The sequence below is a fragment of the Micrasema longulum genome, unplaced genomic scaffold (genome assembly GCF_059751315.1).
Source record: "Micrasema longulum isolate JH-2025_06_02 unplaced genomic scaffold, ASM5975131v1 h1tg000678l, whole genome shotgun sequence".
NCBI classification, from domain to species: Eukaryota; Metazoa; Arthropoda; class Insecta; order Trichoptera; family Brachycentridae; genus Micrasema; species Micrasema longulum.
In genome coordinates this window covers 928,848-950,108 of record NW_028277874.1, presented here as the reverse complement: position 1 = coordinate 950,108, position 21,261 = coordinate 928,848, and the positions used below count along the sequence as shown (strand labels likewise).

The window sequence follows — 21,261 nt, the reverse complement described above, 5'->3', positions numbered from 1 at the left end:
AGTGTAAATTTTTAAATTAATTTTTGTGTAAAATAAAATAATATAAAAAGTGTAATTTTTGTTTTAAATTTTTGTATAAAATTGTAATCTGTTAAAATATGTTCATGTACTTGTAATTTTCTCAAACTGGACGGTTTGGGTTAGTAGAAAGAAGTTGCCTTAAGGCAATATGCCCGCCCTTATATGTATATAAATTATTTTATATGTATATAAAGTGTAAAATAAATAAGATAAATCTGATAACTTCCTTTTGTAATCGAGGTCCTAGTTCTATTTTATACACATAACTATACCTATAATTTTATCGAAAATACTTGTCTCAGTTTTGATAACTGCTTGGATTTATATCGTGCAACTATCATCTTCAAACATTGTTTTACCGCAAACTATTATAGGTCACCTTTCAAAGGCATTCAGCCCACTTTCATTCTTATTTTTCCAAATCCATACTTTGCGTCAATACATTGGGGCCGGTATCTGGACTCCATCGTGAACTGCTAATTTCGCCTCCTGCGAGAAGCATTTATTTCAGTGCACCATTCACCCTGCTAATAGGATATGCGGTTTCAGAGAAATGTTATGAACAAGTATTTGAACATAGTTTTTCTGTCACTCTCTTGCAGATGGCTCTTCGATATTGTGCGAAAAAGATAACTGCACTTCGGGCTGATTATGCCTAGCTAAAATCGTCGGCCCCGTGGTGTAATGGTCAACGCATTTGCCTACCACGCAAGAGGTATCGGGTTCGATTCCCGACAGGGTTTATATGAGATATTTATGTAATAGGGTGTTTTCACGCTTAAATATTTCATACTCCCTGGACTGGTACCTGAAGCGTAATCTTAAGCGTATCATCTTACCTTCATGTAACAATATATGATCAAGATACGCTGTGATTGGTGTACCAATGCAGCGTCTTATGCACTATTAGGTGCGGATAGGGAGTAATGAAAATGAAATGAAAATCAACAAAATCGAGGTTTTTTTTAATGAAATTTTCAATATTGGTTACCATTTTCAACGTGTAAATACTCGCAACTCACTATTTGAAAATGGAAATTGTGGTAGAGGGGGGTGCGAACCTTGGATCTTTGATCCATGAGTCCATGACACTAGACACGGGACCACAACCTGATTCGTTGTCCCGTTTTCACCACTCCAAAGCTGAACCGATTTTGTTTTTTTTTAGAAAGAGTGTCGGAATGAAATTGTTGGCGTCAGTACGTTTTCCGTTTTTTTAAATAATTTATCGTATACCGTACGTCCAAAGACGACAGATAAAAATCAGTTATTGGATGGTCCTAGCTCGAATAAGAAACAATATATCAAAAAAGTAAAACGATAGAGACACGCGAATGGTAAACGCCAAACGCTCTGAGGCATCTCTATTTGTATATGTGCTTTAATATGTCAATATCAACAATCATGACAAATTAAATCATTGTATTGTAAAACGTGTGTGTGTCTAAGAAAATCCACAAACAATTTTTTTTAATTTTTTTTTTTTTTTTTAATACTAGAACTCTCGTGGGCTTTCCAATTTTAAGTCAATAACGTTATTATTATGTCTAAATATTTGTAGGTCAAAACTAGATTTTTGCGTTCAAAATACTAGAGTCTATCAAAATTGGTTAGTATTACAACAGATATAAATAAAATTATGAAGGAAATATAATAGTTCAAACATTTACCTAGCTGATTAAACTTATTTTATTTATTTATTTTATTTTATTAACATAAACGTCAAACCTGCCTTTTACAAACATTTATAATACTCACATATTTGGCTAAATATTTTTTATATTTTTTTTAAAACATAAATTTCCTTATACCCAAGATTTATATAAAAAAAATAAACCTAAAAATTTTACTAGATTTATATTTAAAAAACTAACCTATAAATTATACAGCAAATAAAGTAGAAAGTTACAATAATAATAAAACATTCTACAGTAATACAACAAGAAAATCATAAGTACTGTTTTATACAGCTGGGCAAAGTGAACAAAAAACTGTATGTATTATGAAATGCATGAATAAATAAATTTAATAACCATTCACCATCTTTAAAAAGGTTCAAAAGGTTTGTTCTATAGGAACAATACCCTACACTAAATATCAGATATGTGGGAATAACTATTGCCGAGTTCATGAAATCTATTTAATACGGCATTACAAGTATACACTGTCCGTGAATTGTTACTACGAAACGGTGGCACCTGTCTAGTCGTTCTTTCAGGCACCCTGAAGTTGATGAGAGATAATAGTTCAGGGCAATCCCATATTGAATTTATAATTTCGAAGAAATTTAAAAGATCTAAAATTTTTCTAATTTTTGTGCCCTATAATTGGCTACAACATTTTGAGTTTGTCCAATTTTCGTAGACAAGGACTGAATTCAACTCCCTGGGTAGCTGTTAATATTAATATATTACAACAGAGATGAAGAACATTTTAGAGAAGGTAATATATAGTCTAGGCATCTACAGGGCTTATGACCTGTCGTTGGCTGGCTTAAATGGCCACTTTACACACTGTGTAACATTCACCATTCTGTCCATATTTGAACATCTATATTTCTTCAATTCTTTCATCTGTTGATGTTTGTACTGAAGTTAGAGTTAGAGCTGAAACATTTATTTATGTAAAATATTTTTTCTGCGTGAAAAATAGAATATGTTTACATTTTTTTTTCTGAATATGTTCAATTACACGTTACCGATGAAGATACTTAGAATTTTCACACGAATATACACATTTTCGTACATTAATATAAGTAAGTGTAATCGGGCCCAAATGTGGATTTATCAACAATGTTTTAAATTTGTCAATTTTTCGTAGACAAGGACTGGATTTAACCCCCTAGAGAGATGTTGATATCAACAAATTACAACAGAGATGAAGAACATTTTAAAGAAGGAAATATATATATGTCTAGGCATCTACAGGGCTTATGAGCTGTCATTGGCTGGTTTAAGTGGCCACTTTAACAAGGTGACACATTCACCATTCTGCCTATATTTAAACATCTATGTTTCTTCAATTCTGACATCTGTTGATGTTTTATATCATTAAAATAATATTAACAGCCCCCTAGGGGGTTGAATCTAATTGTTGTGTAGTGATGTTTGAACACATTTGAAACAATGTTTAATTTTTTTCAGCAACTGAAAAAATTTTTAAAACATAATCATGTAATGGTCACAGATGATGCTTACATTGTATATCAAATAGTCAATGACAGGTCATAAGCCCTGTAGATTCCTAGACTTCTATATTACCTTCTCTAAAATGTTATTCATCTCTGTTGTAATATGTTAATTATAATTGGCTAGTTTAAATAATCATTTCAGACTTTGTGCTCACCGTTTTGCCACTATTTGATCATAAATAAAATTTTAATTTAAATCAATCTACCATTATTTATTTCTTCCACTCCACGATCTAAATAATCATAATATTGCAAATAATAATAAATTATAGTAAAGTGAATAAACGCACTTTTTGTTACCATTTATGTAGGTTATTGCAATACGCGAGCTCAAGTCGGTGAGTTTTCCTGACATTTAAAAGAAAACCCCGTACTCTTAAAAATTATCTTTTTCAAAAAATGCTGACTATACAAGTAAGAAAATCGCAAAGAAGGTATCCCTGTTAGGAAGGATAAGGAATAAATTAGACATTAAAACCTCTCTGCTGATATTTAAAAGTATTATCGTTCCCCACATTGATTATTGCTCCAGTATTTTATATTTAAGTAATGAAGGAGATCTAAAGAAACTCCAAATAATACAAAACAAAGCGATGAGGATAATATTAAGATGTGGGAGACGAACAAAAGTTAAGAAAATGATTCAACTTCTAGATACTCGTATCATGACAATTGATCAAAGAATCAAATTCAATGTTGCTAATGAAATAAACAAAATCAATAAAGGAATAGTTCCGAGATATTTTCAAAATAAACTAAAAAATAATGAGTTTCTTCATAACTATGCAACAAGAGGATCTAAAAATATAAGACTGGAAAAGAAATCAAAAGCAATGTCCCAGAACTGCCTTATGTACAAGGGAATACAACTATTTGAGGAAATGCCAGAAAGCATAAAAAATTAAATAAATGTAAATATATTTAAAATTAAATGTAAAAAGTATATATGTGAAAAATATTAGGTAGTATATAGTGTAAATAGTGAATATAATTAATGAAAATGTACATATGAAACAGTGAATATTATAAATTAAGATATTAAGTGTATAATAGTGATAAATAATGTTAGAATAAGTATAGATGTAAATATTGTGTTGTAAATATATATTAGACTATGTTAATCATAGAACTAAATAAAATAAATAATAAAAAAAAATAATTAAAAATAAAAAAACACGCTAAACATGGCATATCGGGAAAACGGAAACCTATCACAATACATAATTGATTGGCTATTCTAAACAACCCTTGACCGAACTTGTGACTTTTCAACGTAGTTTAAAAAGAATTCATACATTTTCGAGAATCTTCACCGTACAATTAAATGCTCTAATTTATTTATATATTTTATCATAAAAACAATTTAATGTTCACTTTGCCCAGCTAACAAGGGTACAAACCACGTTCCAAGCTAGGCAATTACATTTTAGTACATGATAATAGTTTAGAAGTTAATAGAAAGCTCTGTATTTTTTAAAATTATTCTTTATTTTAATATTTTATTTTCAACATCCAGTAAGCATCTCCAATCCGCGGCATGCATCAATCTTTCTGACTCCCTACGACCAAAGTCATGGAAGAGCGAGGTCAACACCTTCCGCAACTAGACAACACTCGCTTTTCCTCGATTCTGGCAAAAAGTTATGTACCTTCTTGCCAACGTAATAGTGTTGTCTCGGTGCCAGATCAGTGTTTACCCTTTCACTAACTACCTAGATGTTTGATAAAAAAATGTTTGGAGTATAAGCAAAACTGATAAGAATTTAAAGAAATAGAGCGTTTGAAGAGATTTTGGGTGATATTCTACATTCTATCGAATTATTTAAGTGAGTACATCTTGTTTATTTCAGCGGAATTCTCTAGAAGAGCTGACAGACTCCGATTCAGGATGCACATCGCCAGAAAATCGCTTGAAAATTTCCGTTTCCCCCCAACTGCGGAGGTCAGACTCCGGTTACAAGTCTCCAACTCGACCGTCATCCCCAAACATAAAGAATCAAAGGATTCTTACCACCCCAACAGCCAATTTCACAGATTGTGACCCAATATCCTACGAAGGCCACAAGGAAGCTATGAACCCTCTTCTCCTGGAAGACGCGAGCTTGATTCTTGATCCAGAATCTCAAAACGAAGACATCAGATACAAGTTGGAGAGGATGATGGTCAAAACTCACTCGGAGAGTGATAGAAATTGCTTGGAGCAAGTTTTGCAACTGTTATGGAACCTTCAAGCCCTTAGTGGTAGCTTTGCAGATGACGATTATTCTGTAGTAAGTATTTTCATTCAACATTTTTTTTTTCCAACTGTAGATCCATCTGATTGGCTTTTTAAACAAAAGTTCCATTGTCGATTTGTGATTAAATAACAATAATTCAAAATGATTTTCTAATTGTTTTTGATTTATTTTTAGATAAATTAAATAAATATTTGAGAAATCCGTTTTTCTAATGCGTAATTCACACGAGGACAGGACAATACTGTATTGTCCCAGCTTCAGACCTTTTATCCTAGTTTGGATAGAAATTTGGAGGACAGAACAATGGACCAAAATATTGACGTAGAGATTGACGATAGACTTCACAGGGCAATGTTTTACCCCCAACACCGCTTGCAACATCGTGTTAAACCACAGTTGAATTTTTGTATTGTTCCATTGTCCTTTCTTGCGTGGTTAAGGCTCTTCACAGACCTGAGACAGGATAGTATTGTCCTGTCTGTTGTATTGTTCTCGTATGAACTCTGATTTAAATTTCCAACAAACAAATACTATCAAACAAACTAATTGAACAACGTTCTGTTCAAACAATATTAATGCATACATGTTGGTACTGGTCAAAGAGTTTCTGAAATGTATTTTTATTTAATATTGTAACTATTGTTTTTGGTAAACTTAATTATGCTTGATAAAAAATGCCTTATTAAGTTAATTTATTATTCTATTCCAGATTAAGCATAAGAAGACAATAGATAATGACTTCGGCAAAAACGAATTAGAAACAAAATCTAGAAAGATTATAGCGACTATTTCTCCTTACTCTCAGAAATCCTCAAACAAACCGACTGATCTCATTAAATCTGTTTCAAGTATTGACGAAACAGACCATGTAAGCATTTTACTTAAAGAGGATTCTAAAAAACTGCTTTACGGTTTACAAGAGAGTGGCATTTTCGAAGAAGCTGAATGGGAAAGTAAAGAGACCCAAACGGAGTGGTGTGATTGTATTTGCACAGAGCCTGAAAGCGATCTCGCGACAGAAGTACAAAGGCTTAACCAAATAAGAGAGCAGTTAGAAAAGTCCGGAGCTATCCGGAGTAAGAATCTCAGATACAAGCATAGGCCAAATGATATTTTTAATAGCTGCAGTCCAATCGACTTGAAGCAACAGACGAAACGTGAAAAAAATAATCTAGAACTTTATGAGAATCGCATCATTCTCCTGGAAAACAAAATTGCAGTTTACGAAAGCTCAGGCGACATGAGAGAGAAAAAGTTAGCACAAAGACTGCAAAGGGAAATCGATTTACAATCAAAAATTAAGGTAATCGTTTGTTTTATATAAGGCATCTTTGTATTGCAAAGCAGTAACCTCTTTTCAAATATAAGGTAGATTGACTCAATCTTTTTATTTAATTCGATGCATAAAAATGTCTACCAAATTTGAGTCAAACTTTAATGAAAGGCGTAGAGATTTTTTTTATTATGTAGGATCCAAATCTAATATTTATGTATTTTTATAGAATCTAGAATTCGATTTATCGAAATTAAGGAAAAAATATATTATACTCGAAGAAGAACGTTGTGAATTTGAAGAAGCTGAAAATGATACCAGATTACATTGCCAAGAGTAAGTTTATGTAAATTTATTGATAATTATTTCCATTTTGTTTTTAAAATATCAGTATTTCGCTTTTATATGACCAATACTTCAACCATTGTAAAATTGAAATTATTTTATTTTTACTCACACCTTTGACAGAGAGTATTTCTACTTTCTCAAAGAGAATCAATCAGGGGTGGTATTCCAAACGCTCTCGCGGCCGTATTACCTCGTGTATTTACATACAAAATACAAGAGAAAAACTGTTTTCTCGTGCCACGAAAGCGGTTCAGAATAGCACCCCAGGAGCTTTTTACCTTTAGTCCTTCGGAAAAATAATCTTAACATAATTTTTACCTAATAAGAAAATACTTTTTTTGCACCACAACGGGCCTAAAGGCCCGATTACAGTGGTAAATTACAGCACAGAACACCCATGCTTGAGGATAATCACATTAAATTTTTGTGTTGTCACTCAAAATCGAAAAACGGGATTTCGTGAGTGCTGAGATAGATTATTATCTTTTTTACTACAGGTTAGAAGCAGAGTTTGATATCCTGACTGCGAAGCTCCGTGACATGGACGACCAGAGAACTAACGCAAGCAATGATGCCGAGTGTTACAGGGGGCTGGTGGAGGAGTATGAGAATAAGAACATGGAACTAGAACAAAAAATCAGAGTGCTCAGGGAAAAAATAAGGATAATGGAAAAAGCAGTTCCTGCTCTTATCTATTATAATCTATATCAGATTTTCAAAGATTATTCCCAATTACATTTTCAGGTAAGTTTTTTTGTTCTGTGAATAATAGGGAAATATCACTTTTTAACATTTTTAAAGTAATAAAAGTCTATAAAATATGTCCAGAAAAAAAAAAATTTTTTTGGTTATTCACATCCCTGTCTCATCCGAAACCACGATGATCAGTATGAGCAAGAAGACATATTGGCACATGAAAATAATTTTTTAGAAGGAATGAAATTTAAAAAAATAAAATATATCAAAAACAAATGGTTGCTTACTTCTGCAGGAGAGAAGCGAGGACGGCGCGGACGCGTGGTTGGCAGTGTATCAGACCCCCCCTCCCCCTCCTCGTTTCATCCTTAAAGAAGTAAGCAACCCTCTGTTTTTTTATGTATTAAAATATATATATATTACTACTACTACTACCATCACGCCATTTCCCCTTAGAGATAGGCAGAGAGAATGGACCGCCACACACGTCTATCCTGGCATACATTCCTAGCTTCTTCCGCATTCATACATCTCGTCATACATGCCCTTCGGTTCTGTCTGCTTTTGACATGACCAGACTTAAGATTTTGGTTTATCTGATCATGCCACGTCTTCCTTGGTCGTCCTCGTCTCACCTTACTGTTTATTTTCGCCATATATACTTGTTTTACCATTCTTTCGTCGTCCATTCGTTCTAAGTGACCAGACCACCTCAGAGACCCTTCCTTAATCTTATCAATTGTACTTGACTCAGATTTACATTCTCGCCTGATTTCATCATTTGTAACCCTGTCATACATTGATTTCCCACACATTCGTCTTTATTCGTTCTCAAAATTTATTTTAATGTGCCAATATATCTTCTTGCTCATACTGATCATCGTGGTTTCGGATGTGACAGGGTTTAAAGAACACCCTGTAAAAAAATATTCCTCTTCTAACAATATGTCCATATGTCCATTAACTTCCGAATCACTCTTTCTTTCATTCATCTGTTTTTTCTCGCAATATTTCATACTTTAAATACTAACGCGATTGATTCTAACAAAGAATAGGTCTTGAAGATGAGAAGGTAAGTAACCTTGAAACCGGTCGACGTATGGGTAGCAAACATTAAAGAGGTTTATACAAATTAATAAACAAATGCCTATGCGGAATGTGTCAAACCATAATAAAAACATGTTTGATGCTATTTTTTTATTTATAATACGCATATAGCTGGGATTATTTTAATTACAGGAGTTGTGGAATCCTCAAAAGTGCCAAAACTGTAGACAAAACAACAAATCCAAATACTTTGCTAACTATCTTCCAATGATTGGATACCGGGAGACATACAGTTCCAAAAATGGGTCAACTTTAAGAATAGAAAAACAATTGAACAGGTAATTTCGAAGTATATTTTTATGCATGCATTCTCCAAAAATGTTTAATCTACATTTTTTTTTCTATTATTCAGGAAACATACAGTTACATAGTTTTATATTTTACACAGTTAGACTTAACTCTAATGGACCAGTGAAATTTCCATATTATAAAATAATTATATGTAAGGTACGAGAAAGTACAAAAAAAGAGAACGAAAAAAACATAAATGGAAGTTGTTTAAAAATTTAAATTAAAGTAAAAAAAGTCAATTTAAAGTTTGTAGTTAGTATTTACAAATGAAAATAATATTAAAAATGAAGAAAAAAAAATTGTAAAAGTAATTAAAAGTTAAGAATTAAAATAAAGAATGGAAAACATGCTCAGATGTAGAAAAAAATAAGTTTCAAAAAGGAACAACATAAATATACACATACATATTTTATGGGATTCCAAGAAACGATGAGAAAAATGAAATATAAGACAATATATTTAAGTCAATTAAAATCTTTAAAATTAATGACACATTATAGTAAGAGCAGCAATATGCCTATGTTATTTATAATCATTTATATGAAACAGTTATATGACCAAGACAGTCCTTTTATTTATTTGTGTCAGTAAGAATATCAATGTCCAATGTGAAATTTAAAAAAAAAAAAAAAAAATATTTATCCAAAGAAAAAAACAGCCATTATAAACAAAAATACAATGTATTGAGATAAACCAAAAATTTATGCCAATTTTAGTTTTTTATCTATTACTAAATGCAATACCATTGAAAAGCGCCTACGTTTCAAAAATAAAAAGTATTTTGTTTACTCGGTCTTAAAAATATTTTCCCCAGCATACGGAGTAACCCCAGAACAGCCTTCCTTCCTTTCTTCTTTTAAACAAGAGAAAATAATTACCCTATAAAAGTATACAAAAAATAAAACATGAAAAAAAAAATATTTTTTTTTAAATGTTCAAATAAAGATAATACTATCATTTTATTTATACTACCCGTGAATGTGACCTTATTTTTAAACCACAATTTACTTAATAAACTTTATTGTATCGATACTAAAAAAAATATTTTTTTAATATTATAATTTTTATTATTTTTATGGTATATCACTGATCTTTCCTGCTGTTAATTATATCTGTAAATTCATTGTTTTTATAAATTTATATAATATTATATAATAACGTATAAAGTTTTAGGTTGAGTAAAAATAAGAAAATTGAAATGTTGAATTTTTTTTTGTGTTATTTACTATCAATATCTTCTTTGGGTTCTAATAAATCAGAGAAAGTCTAATTTAGATAACCTCATTATTTTTTCCTTATTTTAATAAAATAACATTTTGCAAAAATTTTATGAAGTGGTACATTTTTATTAAAATTTAAAGCATCGACTTTGTGGTCAAACATTTTACTAAATGTTTTTAAATATTTGTATAAATCCACCTACCGACTTTTCTACCGATTTCTACCGATGTCTACCGGTTTCGAGACGTAGTGTATGGTGGGTTTTGCATGTTGGTTTAATTAGTGTCTGACGAAGAGACGGGTACGTCTCGAAACCGTTAGACATAGAAAAGTCAGTGAGTGGTTAACATTTGGTACATTTTTAGCAATTTTTTTGTAGTCAATAATATGACATGTTTTCATAATCAGATAATAAATTTATGTATCATACTATCGCTGAATTATTTCATTGAGTTTGTAAATTAATTGATTTCAACAGTTCTCTCGGTGGAAATGATCAAAATCAAAAAGTATACACAAAAAGGGGTTTACTTAGAACTAACCGAGGGGTAGCAGAAACCCGAACTCCTACAGGACCAAAGAAACAACCAAGCAGTGCAACTCTATCAAACAAGTCCAATCAGGTTAGTAATTTAATATTTTAGCCCCTTGATAAAAAAAATATTATCAAATTTCAGTGTGTTGACTAATGACAAGAGCCACCCATTTCCCCAACTCGAATAATTTGATTAATAAAAATCACTGATCTACTTAATTTATCTCAAATGCCTGGTCTTCTTCTTCGCAGTCTAAATACTGGAGATTGGTTCGCAGTCCAGCATCTCTTCCTCCACTGCTCTTTATTATTTGCAGCCCTCTTCAGCTCAACATATGAGGCGCAGTTCAAATCCTCGCACACTTGCTCCAAATACTCCCGTCGGGGGCGCCTTCTATGATTTGTCCCCTCAGCCATTCCCTCTATTATGTCATGCAGGAGACGCCAATGGCGCATAATGTGGCCGATCCATCGGGCTCGCCTCTCTGAGATGGTTTAGATTAGGTGCCTCCTTCCTTCGATTCTACTAAGAACTTCGTCATTAGTGATTTGGTCTCTCCAGGAAATTCCTAATATTCTAACACCGCATCTTAAAGGCATCTAGTCTTTTTTATCTCTTTCGGTAAGGCACCATATCTTACAACCGTACATCAATATGCTCCATACTTGGAAAGTTGCTTGCGGACCCTTGTACTAAGTCTAAACTTACTGTTCTTTAGGAAACATGCTCTAGATATATTATATTTTTGATTTGATTGAAATTCTTCCTATTCAAAACATTTAATAAAATGCTGTTTTATTGTTAATCTATACAACCATTTTGGATTGATAAGGTAGGTTCTTGTGTCATTTCATGCCCTTTTTTCGGTTTTATCAGTTATTCCAACTTAATTTTTTTTGAGACAATGATCACTAATTATGCTTCTAATTGTAAAAATCTTAATATTTAAACTAAAAGTGAATTTATTTTTTATAAACATAAATTTATATTATTTATTGAATCAGAGGCCGTCGAAGCGCCAGTATGAAGATGATAAAAATCCAAATAAGATATTGTTAGAAATGAAATATTTACAACTAAAATACTCTTCTTAAAAAAAAAATGGGTTTTATAAAAAAAGTTTTCAAATAAAATAATTTAGTTTTTAAAATCATTTTTTTGAATATCAACGAAGCCATAATTTCACGTAGAATTAAAATTATCATAAAATTAATTTAATTTAAAATGCTTGTATTTCTTTTCAAAAATTAATAATTGAGATTTTTCCGCGGCCGTTTTCATGTTGGATAAATAATAAAAACAAATTTTAGTTAAATAGATTTTCTTTGTATGAAATGTATTCATATAAAAATCGATATACCAAAGTTTGATATAAATTTAATAGGCGTAATTTGCCGGTTGAAAAGTACTTATATTTTAGTTATATAAAACTTTAGAGTATATTTTCTAATAGAAATACTTTTTTTTAAAAATTTTATCTAATTCGTGTTCCAATTTTTTTTTTTTGAATTGCGTGATTTTATTTTATTTATTTATTTAATTAATTTTATTTTATTTGGGATTTTTACAGCTATTTCATAAACAAAATAAGTAGAAAAATATTAACAATGCTAAAGCCAATTAAAAAAATCCACTGTAAATATAATGACACATAATATATAAGAAAAGAAGTTTCGTAATTGTATTTGTGTGACGTTTGTATTCATGTGTATGTAAATGTGTGTATGCGTGAATGAATGAATGAGGGAGAGGATACATGTGCGTGTGGGAATGACTGAGGGAGAGGGTGCGTGTGTGTGGGTGCGTAAGTATAAAAAAATAATTGTTTAAAACTTGTAATTGTATTAAAAATGGTACAATAAAGAGCTTAGTAAAAAGTTAGTAACCTTTTTGCTAATATTCTGAAATAAACATCGTTTTAAAATGGCAACATTTTATGATTTCATAATTTTTCGTGCATTTTACTAGAGTATAGCCTTAATTTAGTGGAATAACACGATTTAAAGTTAAACACTAAACTACGAGACCACTCTGCAAGTAGTATATTTCAGCATCATTATTCCCTTTCTTCACCTAATGGTGCATATGGCACTGGATTGGTACACCAATCGCAACATATCTCGATCAATTTTGTTACATGAAGGTAAGGTGATCAGCCTTACGATTCAGGTACCAGTCCAGGGACTATGAAATATTCTCGTGTGAAAACACCCTTTTAAATAAATATTTCATATCAATCATGTCGGGAATCAAACCCGAGACCTCTAGCATGGTAGGCAAACGCGCTGACTATTACACCACGAGGAAGTGGTATATTTAAGATATTTTATTTATTTTTCACAAATATTATTTTCTCCCCCATACAAAATTTATATAAGTAAATAATTCTATATTCTAAAATCACTTACATATCCTATTCCTGCGGTGCTATTCTGAACCGCACTCGCGGCCGTAGAAAACACTTTATCTCGTGTATTCTGTATGTAAATACGCGAGATAAACGTTTTTTCTACGGCCGTAAGAGCGTTTGGAATACCAGCCCCGAACTATTTAATTATAATCTTTCTTGCCCTTTTGCTTAATTTGTTTCAAGGAATTTAATTTTGTTTCAAGGAACCTCAAACAGTTGAACAAGAGAACGTGAACAATCATGTAGAAGAATTAATATCAAACGAAGTTAAGATGAAGCAGCGAATAGAAGAACTGGAAAAGAGAGAATTGGCATTCTTGGAGACCCTCACTAAAGGAGACGAGATGTGGGCAGATATGGAATTTTCTTACAAACAGAAGATCAAAGAAAATGAGGAGAATGAAGCGCATTTAGTTCAAGATCGAAATCGGTGGAAGGGGAAATACGAACAGCTGCATGTAAAAGTAAGTCGCTGCTATTTGATGGGAAGTTATGGTGATTCTAAACGAAAATATGAAACTAATTATTCATAGATGGCGCTTTTATCATTTTTTATTGAAAAATGCCATTTTTACGTTTATTTTCGATGGAAATTTTACAAAACTTGGTTTGCGGAAACTTTACACTATATTGATTGTAACGAATACCATAAAAGTATCATTTAGGTCCTTTTCACAAAATGGTGTACAAAACAAAAAATTGGATAAGTTATTCCTTTAACTCTTAAAATACTGTGGTAAACAATCCCTTTGCGCGCGGTGATGTAACATCGTGCTACTACAAGCAAAATAAGGAATATTGTGAAGCTCAGACATCAAAAAAATATAAAAAATCATAGAGACATAAAGGTTAATAATTCCTTCTCCATAATTTATAAAAATAAACATATAAAAATAAACATACAGGTGGCCTCCGTGGTGTAGTGGTTAAGACGCTTGACTCACGCACGGAAGGTTCCGGGTTCGATTCCCAGTGAGAAAGGAAAAATTTAAATGTGATTTTTCTCAAGCCTGGGTTCTGTGATGTAATTCACCACTGTAATTGGGCTTCCTGGCCTGTTGTGGTGCAAAAAAATAAAAATTTAAAATAAATATATAAATTGCTTGCCTGCCTTGCTATAGAAGAAAAAAACATAAATTCACCGCTCATAATTCACGCGTACGTCCCCTATCACTCTCAACAACCGACTGAATTTGTTACACAACACCGGGTACGGCGGCTACAGATCAGCGTCTCTGTCTTCCTTGTTATGTGTTCTATCTTCATGCTCTCTCTAATACAGATGTATTGCTGAATACGCAAATATGACATCATTCTTCGGGTAGCAATGTTAAATATTTTTTGTACAAAAATTCAGCTTAGTTATACAAATTTTACTTTCCAAATCTGGTATAAAATGTCCAGTTGAAGATTCTAAAAATACAACTTCATAATTTTAAAAAATAAGAGAGATATTTCAAGTCTTGTTTTGTATGTCGACTAGTGTGACATCACACACACAAGAGTTAAATATATATAAAAAAGTCTTGAAAAATAAATATGAAAAATGAAGGTTACTTTCATATACGTTCTTGATTCATTTGAATTATTATTTTAATGTTTTGAAATATAACATACTAATATGCATATTTACAGCTTTACTTTTTATCATAGCATGCACTGGATTATATGTCTTATGAATTTATGGTGAGAACTACTTTATCATAAAATCTATCAAAATCTTATTTATCAGTTTATAAACATGTAAAAATTTATTTATTTTACATTTTTCAACAGATGCAAGAGATAGAAGAGAACGAGTCCATTCATAAGTATGAAAAGAAAAAGATGCAAGAAGAAGTGCGAGATCTCAGTAAACAGAAGGAACTACTTTCTGAACAATTAACAACATCTCAATTAGATCTTCTGCAAACTAAATCTCAAATGGATGATAGCGAACAAGAACTTAAGGTAAGTTAATCTCATTATCAAATTACATTTGAGGGAAAATGATTAAAAGGTTCACGAATGCCGATTTATGCCAGGCAGCGCCGGATCTAACGCCCCATCTCTTACAGAAAAAGGACGGGAATACCTGGACATGTTTTTAAATTAATCATCATCATCATTATAATCAGCCCATGTTGGTCCACTTCAGGACATAGGCCTCCCCCTGCCTCCTCCTCTCCTCCTTGTTCTGTGCCGTTCTCATCCATTGTCTACTGGCAAACCTCCGAATATCATACAACCTTCTCATTGGTGAGCGTCCTTGGGGCCTAGTCTCAGTATCCACTCGAGAACACGGTGCATAAAGTGGCCACTCAAACCAGCCAATGACAGGTCATGCCCAGTAAATGCCTAGATTTCCATATTCCTTTTTCTAAAATTTTCTGCATCTCTGTTGAAGTTTGTTAATTTTAATGACTTCCTAGGGGGTCCAGTCTGAAATTCTGAAATTCAGTATTTTGTCTACAAACATTTGTACAAACTCAAAATATTGCAATAAGTTTAATACATCGACATATTAAACTATTATTACCTACTGAGGAACTGTAAATATGCAGTGTCATAGGACTTTATTTATTTGTGTTGGTGGATATCAAAATTAGTTAAATCCAAAATTGGTAAAAAAATCATTTTTTCTGGAAACACGATTAAAAGTTTAGTTTTACATAGAATACTTATTTGAAAAATGGGAAAATCCAATATTATACCATAATAATTGTTGTCAGAAGTTTGATTTTATATCAAAATCGGCAACATCCACTCAATAACACTCAAATAACACAATAACACTCAAAACTATTCGTTTTAATTATTTTTTACTTCGTAAAAGTGACAACCCTGACACAGACATTCAATGACAGATTAGATCAAAACTGGTTAAATTCACAAATTAATTTTATCAAAACTAGTTAAATCCATTCCAATATATCAAAATGAGTTACATCCAAATTATATATAAGTTTTACACGGAAACTTAAGTCTAATCGATCAAATCAAATAACGTAGAATACTTTTATTACCTACGTCAGACCTACATATAGTCTTAATAACAATTTAGTCGAATAGCAATAATCAGTTTCAGAAATGTGTTCTTTGTGAAAAAATGCTTGGTCTCGATTAAGGAAATCATACAGTCTTTACAAGGTACAAAAGAACTATTAAAAAAGTAAGACCAATTACAGATTTCACAAATTCAAAATTTCAAAAATAATTCAATTAAAAAAAAAAAAAAAAAAAAAGTACATAAAAGGGAGAAGACATTGTACAGCTCCAACTCTACTTTCCTCCCCTCTCTCTGCTTCCATGAACATTTATATTTCTTAGTAAAAATTCACAACCAACAATAATTAATTAGATGCAGGTAGTGGATGTACATATGAATAAGTTAAAATTAAGAGTTGAAATTAAAAGTAAAAGTACGATGTTTGATACATAATTGTTGAAATACACATTAATAATTATTTCAACTCAATAAAATAATGTCAAAATTTCATTTTTTGAAATTGTAATAAATTTAGTTAAGTACAAAGACTGACATTGTAAATTGGTATCCTACGATATTTTTCTTTAATACCTAATATTCTAGCCACAATAATTATAAATTTTTATCACATTTTAGAAGGAATTAGCATCTCAGAAGCGCACTACAGACAATATACATCAAGAATTGTTGGAGCACCAAAAGATCCAGAAGGAAATCGAAGACTCTTGCTCTAAAGAAGTAGCCAACCTGAAAAAAGATTTGGTCAAAGCTCATAAACAAGTTAGAGAACAGGAAGTTACAATTGCAGCATTACTTGAAGAGGTATGTATGCTTACTGGTATATTAGAAGGTTTAAACAGCACTTTCACACTTTATGATCCAACCCAACATGTAAAATCCTGTCAGTAGATTTTATTTATTTGTATTTTTACACTTCTTAATTGCTTTGTCTTTTTAATAATTATTTACGTAATTGGTGAATTTTCTTGATTTTAACAATGTTAGCTAATTCCCCCACTACACAAGCGTTACTAAAACCCGTGGCACCAAGTAATTAACACAATATTTTATAAGATCTGCTTGCCATGATTACATTATCTGAACTTAAAAATCATACCATATTTGTGTAAGCTCTCAAAATTATCATTTAGTTGTGACTTTATAATCCTGATGGCTTATAGTTCCGCAATTTCTTGACAGGTTCATTCTTTAGAGAAGAAGCTAATGGAAGTATCCGATGAACTAATACGACAAAAAACAGAAGTAGATGAAAAAAGTAAATCACTTCTTGATGAAATTCGAAACAAAACTGTTGAAGTTGAACATTTACAAGCGGAATTAGCTAAATCTCAAGAACTGCCTTCCGCAGAAGAGGAATTGAGTCTTTCAAACATGCCAGATGAAAATTGTAACCAATCAAATTCTGAAACAGACTCGAGTGCTAAAATGTTTGAAGAATTAGAACAATCAACACACATTTGTAAATGTTCAGTTGATAAATCTAGTGCTAAATCGGTTGAGTGTCCAAATAGAAGTCTTCACGAATTTAAGAATTCAACAAACCATGCTGAACGGGAAAATACCGAAACAATTTTGTCTCAAACTTCCAGTAAAAATTACATTTCTAAAGATTTAATGAAACAAGAAATACCAAATAGCAAAGTAAATTGTGCAGAGGATATATTTAAAACAGAAAAACCAGAACTTCCTAAAAGAAAACCGAAGGTTTCTCCAAGAATGCCACCAAAACTTAGAGCGGAAGTTATTAAAAAAAGATCTATCAAACCGGAAAACGAAAATAAACCAGAAAATAAGTGTGAAGGTTACAATAGTGAACTTATTGTATCCATAAATAATAAAATGTTAAATAATTATTTGGATAGCAGCGCTAAAAAGAATCTTAACAACCAGGTAACATTGAAGGAATTATTAAAAATATGTATTTCACAATATTTGAAGATTAATAATTCATTATATTACAAGATTACACATTTAAATACTTAGTTGTAAAAAATTGTAAAAGACTGGTCTCATTTTTGCATATTTCGTAATGTGTCAGTGTGTAACACTAAACTAACATTTTTTATTCTAATATTTTACTTTTTTGACTATCCAAATTTCATTATTATTCCACTATTTCAACATGAAATTATTTTTTGGAAATAGTAAAGAATATTTTTATATTGAAGCCATTTTATAATCTTGGGGTTCGGTACAATATGTATAACTAACGGATATTGTTTACATTGATATTTTTAGTAACCAATTCAAAATATTATTTCCCATAATAGTTTCATACATATTAATAAATTAGTAATCTACATGCCTAATGAATTCTATAACATGACTCATTGTACAATTATTTATCTGATTTGATTTAAGTTATTTATTGACAATTCTTGATGGAATTCCATTAAAATTATATGATAACTTATATGTTTATATAAGTTACCAATTAAAAATATTTCCACTCATTTATTTGACCAATTAGCGCTTTCACCCTTTAATGGGCATCTTCAGACTGGTAAATACTGCATAGTGTAAGGAAAATTTATATTAAACTTAATATTATCTTAAGTGCAGGTACATTTAAAAAATAAGTTGAGAGAGATACAATACATAATATTTCAATGAAACAAAGTAGGACAAATTTTAAAACATACCTATGTTGGCAGTGTACTGAGTATTTTTAATTGGTAACTTATATTGAAATATAAGTTATTATATCATAATTATTTATCGAATATATTTTTAGAGAAAAATTTATGTAATGTGTTTTTCATTTCATAATTAATAATAAACATTAAGTTTTCTTTTTTTAATATTAGTGTTAACACCATTTTTATTTATTTGCAGAAAGTATCTGAAAATGGGCAATGTTTTAATAAAAATGGTACCTTTGTTGATGTAATAAAACCAGCACAGGTAACTAATAAAATTACCTACCCACCTATCTTATTACCTTTCTTACTTGTACTTACTTATCCTATCTTATTCATACTTTATGTATATAATAATGCACTCCAATATTATGTATTTCTATTTCAATCTTTATGTTTTTCTTGTAAAACTGTGTTTGAAAGTTAACTTTCATTTGATAGATGATATTTTAGAATCAGGAATATTTATTATAGTAAGCAAACTGATTTCGCTCACTTCAAACACAGAGTTACATGAATCTGTTCACCTACTAATCCATTCTGATAAGAACTAATGTTTCCTTTTCCCTATCAGAATAATAGATCTGTTTCTAAAATACAAAGAAGCCAAACAGAAAGAAAAAGTGATTCTACCAAATCAACAAATTCAAAGACCAGTTCGACTGGTCAAAAAAATCTTATACCATGGAGGGCTTCAGGAAAGTTACACTCGTATATATGTTTGACGAGGCCAAAATTTATGGATCTGTTTTAACAATCCGAGTTTGTTGTTTGAGCAAATAATAGAATAAAAAAATACACAACCAAAAACAACATATTTCGTTCCTTTATAAGAGACACTGTATGAGTAATAGATTATCTAAGAAATGTAAGCCCATTTTGCAGTTTCAACAAAAAGGTAGATGAGCTAAAATTAATATGAATCGATGTGTCTGATTTATGCTGCTTTAGTAAAAGCTCATTGTAAAGTGTCCTATCATCAAGCTTTCTCATATTTTCGTTACCCTTTCTTTGCTATCATCTTCATACATTATGTTATCTTGCAATCATCGCTCGTTATACCTTTCTTCTCTCAATTTTTAAATAAAATAATAAACTTAATCCACTGTTTTGTTCGCAGATCAATGAAACCAATATTCGAGTTCAAATGATGAAGGAATCACCAACACACACTAACCACATTAACATCAAAAGATATAACTCGCTCTCAGAACCGAGAAATGAATACATTAGAGATATGCCACTAGTGATGAGCAAATCAGATTCCGCTGTAACGCACAACAGTTCATCAGCGAAGGAGCTGATAGCCAGTTTCAACAGCATGAAGGAGTTAAATAAACCGGTGAATGGAATGCACGAAACCAAACCTAAATACTTTACTAACCTCTCTAACGGACAGCCGAAAGCAGTAGGAAGTTTGGTCTTTGACAGGGTAACAAAACTAACCAATAGTTTGGGAAACGCCAAGATTCAGATAGGCCTGAAGAGATCTGTATCAATGATTGCAGATAGTAAGACAGCCCCCACAAAAGCAGTTTTTGTGTACTCAGATTTATAGGATTACGTCACATTATATTTATGTGCTGTCCCACCACTTTGTAACTTTGTATACATGTATAAACTTATCTCTTTAGTTCCCAGTGCCAATTGATTTTTATAAAACGAATTTATAGAATTAACGATACTCGAGTTATAATACCGAATGTATTTTAAATTATTTAAGAGTGAATTTATGATGATTTTGTGTAAACACTATTTATACTTGTAATTGTTACATTATGAATACATTTATTTAACAATTATTTTTGTCTTTTTTTCTTTTGTTGTCTCAATATAAAATAAAGAAATACCATAAATTAAACAATTATTTATGTACCTTCTACTTGTATACAAACTGATTTTGACTTTTATCACATTACTTAAGAATATAAACATTTACCTATATTTTTGGCATTTTTATATTGCTTGGGAGAGTAAAAAAAGGGGAAGATATTGCAGAGATATTATCAATATATTCAACAGAGATGAAGACATTTTCGACAAGGAAATTTTTGGTTTTTTATACTTCTACTTGGGCCAGTTAGTTTTATAGACAATATTTTGAATTTGTCCAAATGTTTGTAGGATAAGGACTGGAATTAAAACTGGATGAAAGAAATATGAATGTTTTAACATCGGCAGAATGGTGAATTTTAGACAGTGTGTAAAGTGGTCACTTAAACCCGCCAATAACATATCATGAGGCTTTATTTAAGATATGGGAGTCGCGCTATTTTTTACCTTGCTTCTTATGTACAAGGCTT

The 21,261-nt window shown here is 31.1% G+C and overlaps 1 protein-coding gene across 18 annotated transcripts in view; it reads left to right on the top strand.

The window, feature by feature from the left end:
- LOC148279711 (uncharacterized) overlaps window positions 1-20,760 on the top strand; it is a 294,377-nt gene extending 273,617 nt beyond the window's left edge. For 5 of the 18 annotated variants that reach the window (XM_088229544.1, XM_088229551.1, XM_088229552.1 and 2 more), the window contains 13 exons: window positions 5,062-5,481; window positions 6,158-6,751; window positions 6,951-7,057; window positions 7,567-7,813; window positions 8,061-8,141; window positions 9,005-9,150; window positions 10,863-11,007; window positions 13,534-13,794; window positions 15,107-15,280; window positions 16,935-17,120; window positions 17,499-18,209; window positions 19,155-19,223; window positions 20,079-20,760. In XM_088229544.1, the coding sequence (XP_088085670.1) occupies window positions 5,062-5,481; window positions 6,158-6,751; window positions 6,951-7,057; window positions 7,567-7,813; window positions 8,061-8,141; window positions 9,005-9,150; window positions 10,863-11,007; window positions 13,534-13,794; window positions 15,107-15,280; window positions 16,935-17,120; window positions 17,499-18,209; window positions 19,155-19,223; window positions 20,079-20,516 (3,579 nt within the window). In that variant the 3' untranslated portion in view covers window positions 20,517-20,760. Of the gene's footprint in view, window positions 1-5,061; window positions 5,482-6,157; window positions 6,752-6,950; window positions 7,058-7,566; window positions 7,814-8,060; window positions 8,142-9,004; window positions 9,151-10,862; window positions 11,008-13,533; window positions 13,795-15,106; window positions 15,281-16,934; window positions 17,121-17,498; window positions 18,210-19,154; window positions 19,224-19,532; window positions 19,857-20,078 lie in introns of all 18 variants that reach the window. The other 13 variants (XM_088229545.1, XM_088229555.1, XM_088229556.1 and 10 more) reach the window with 9 other exon arrangements.
- The last annotated feature ends 501 nt before the right edge of the window (window positions 20,761-21,261 follow it).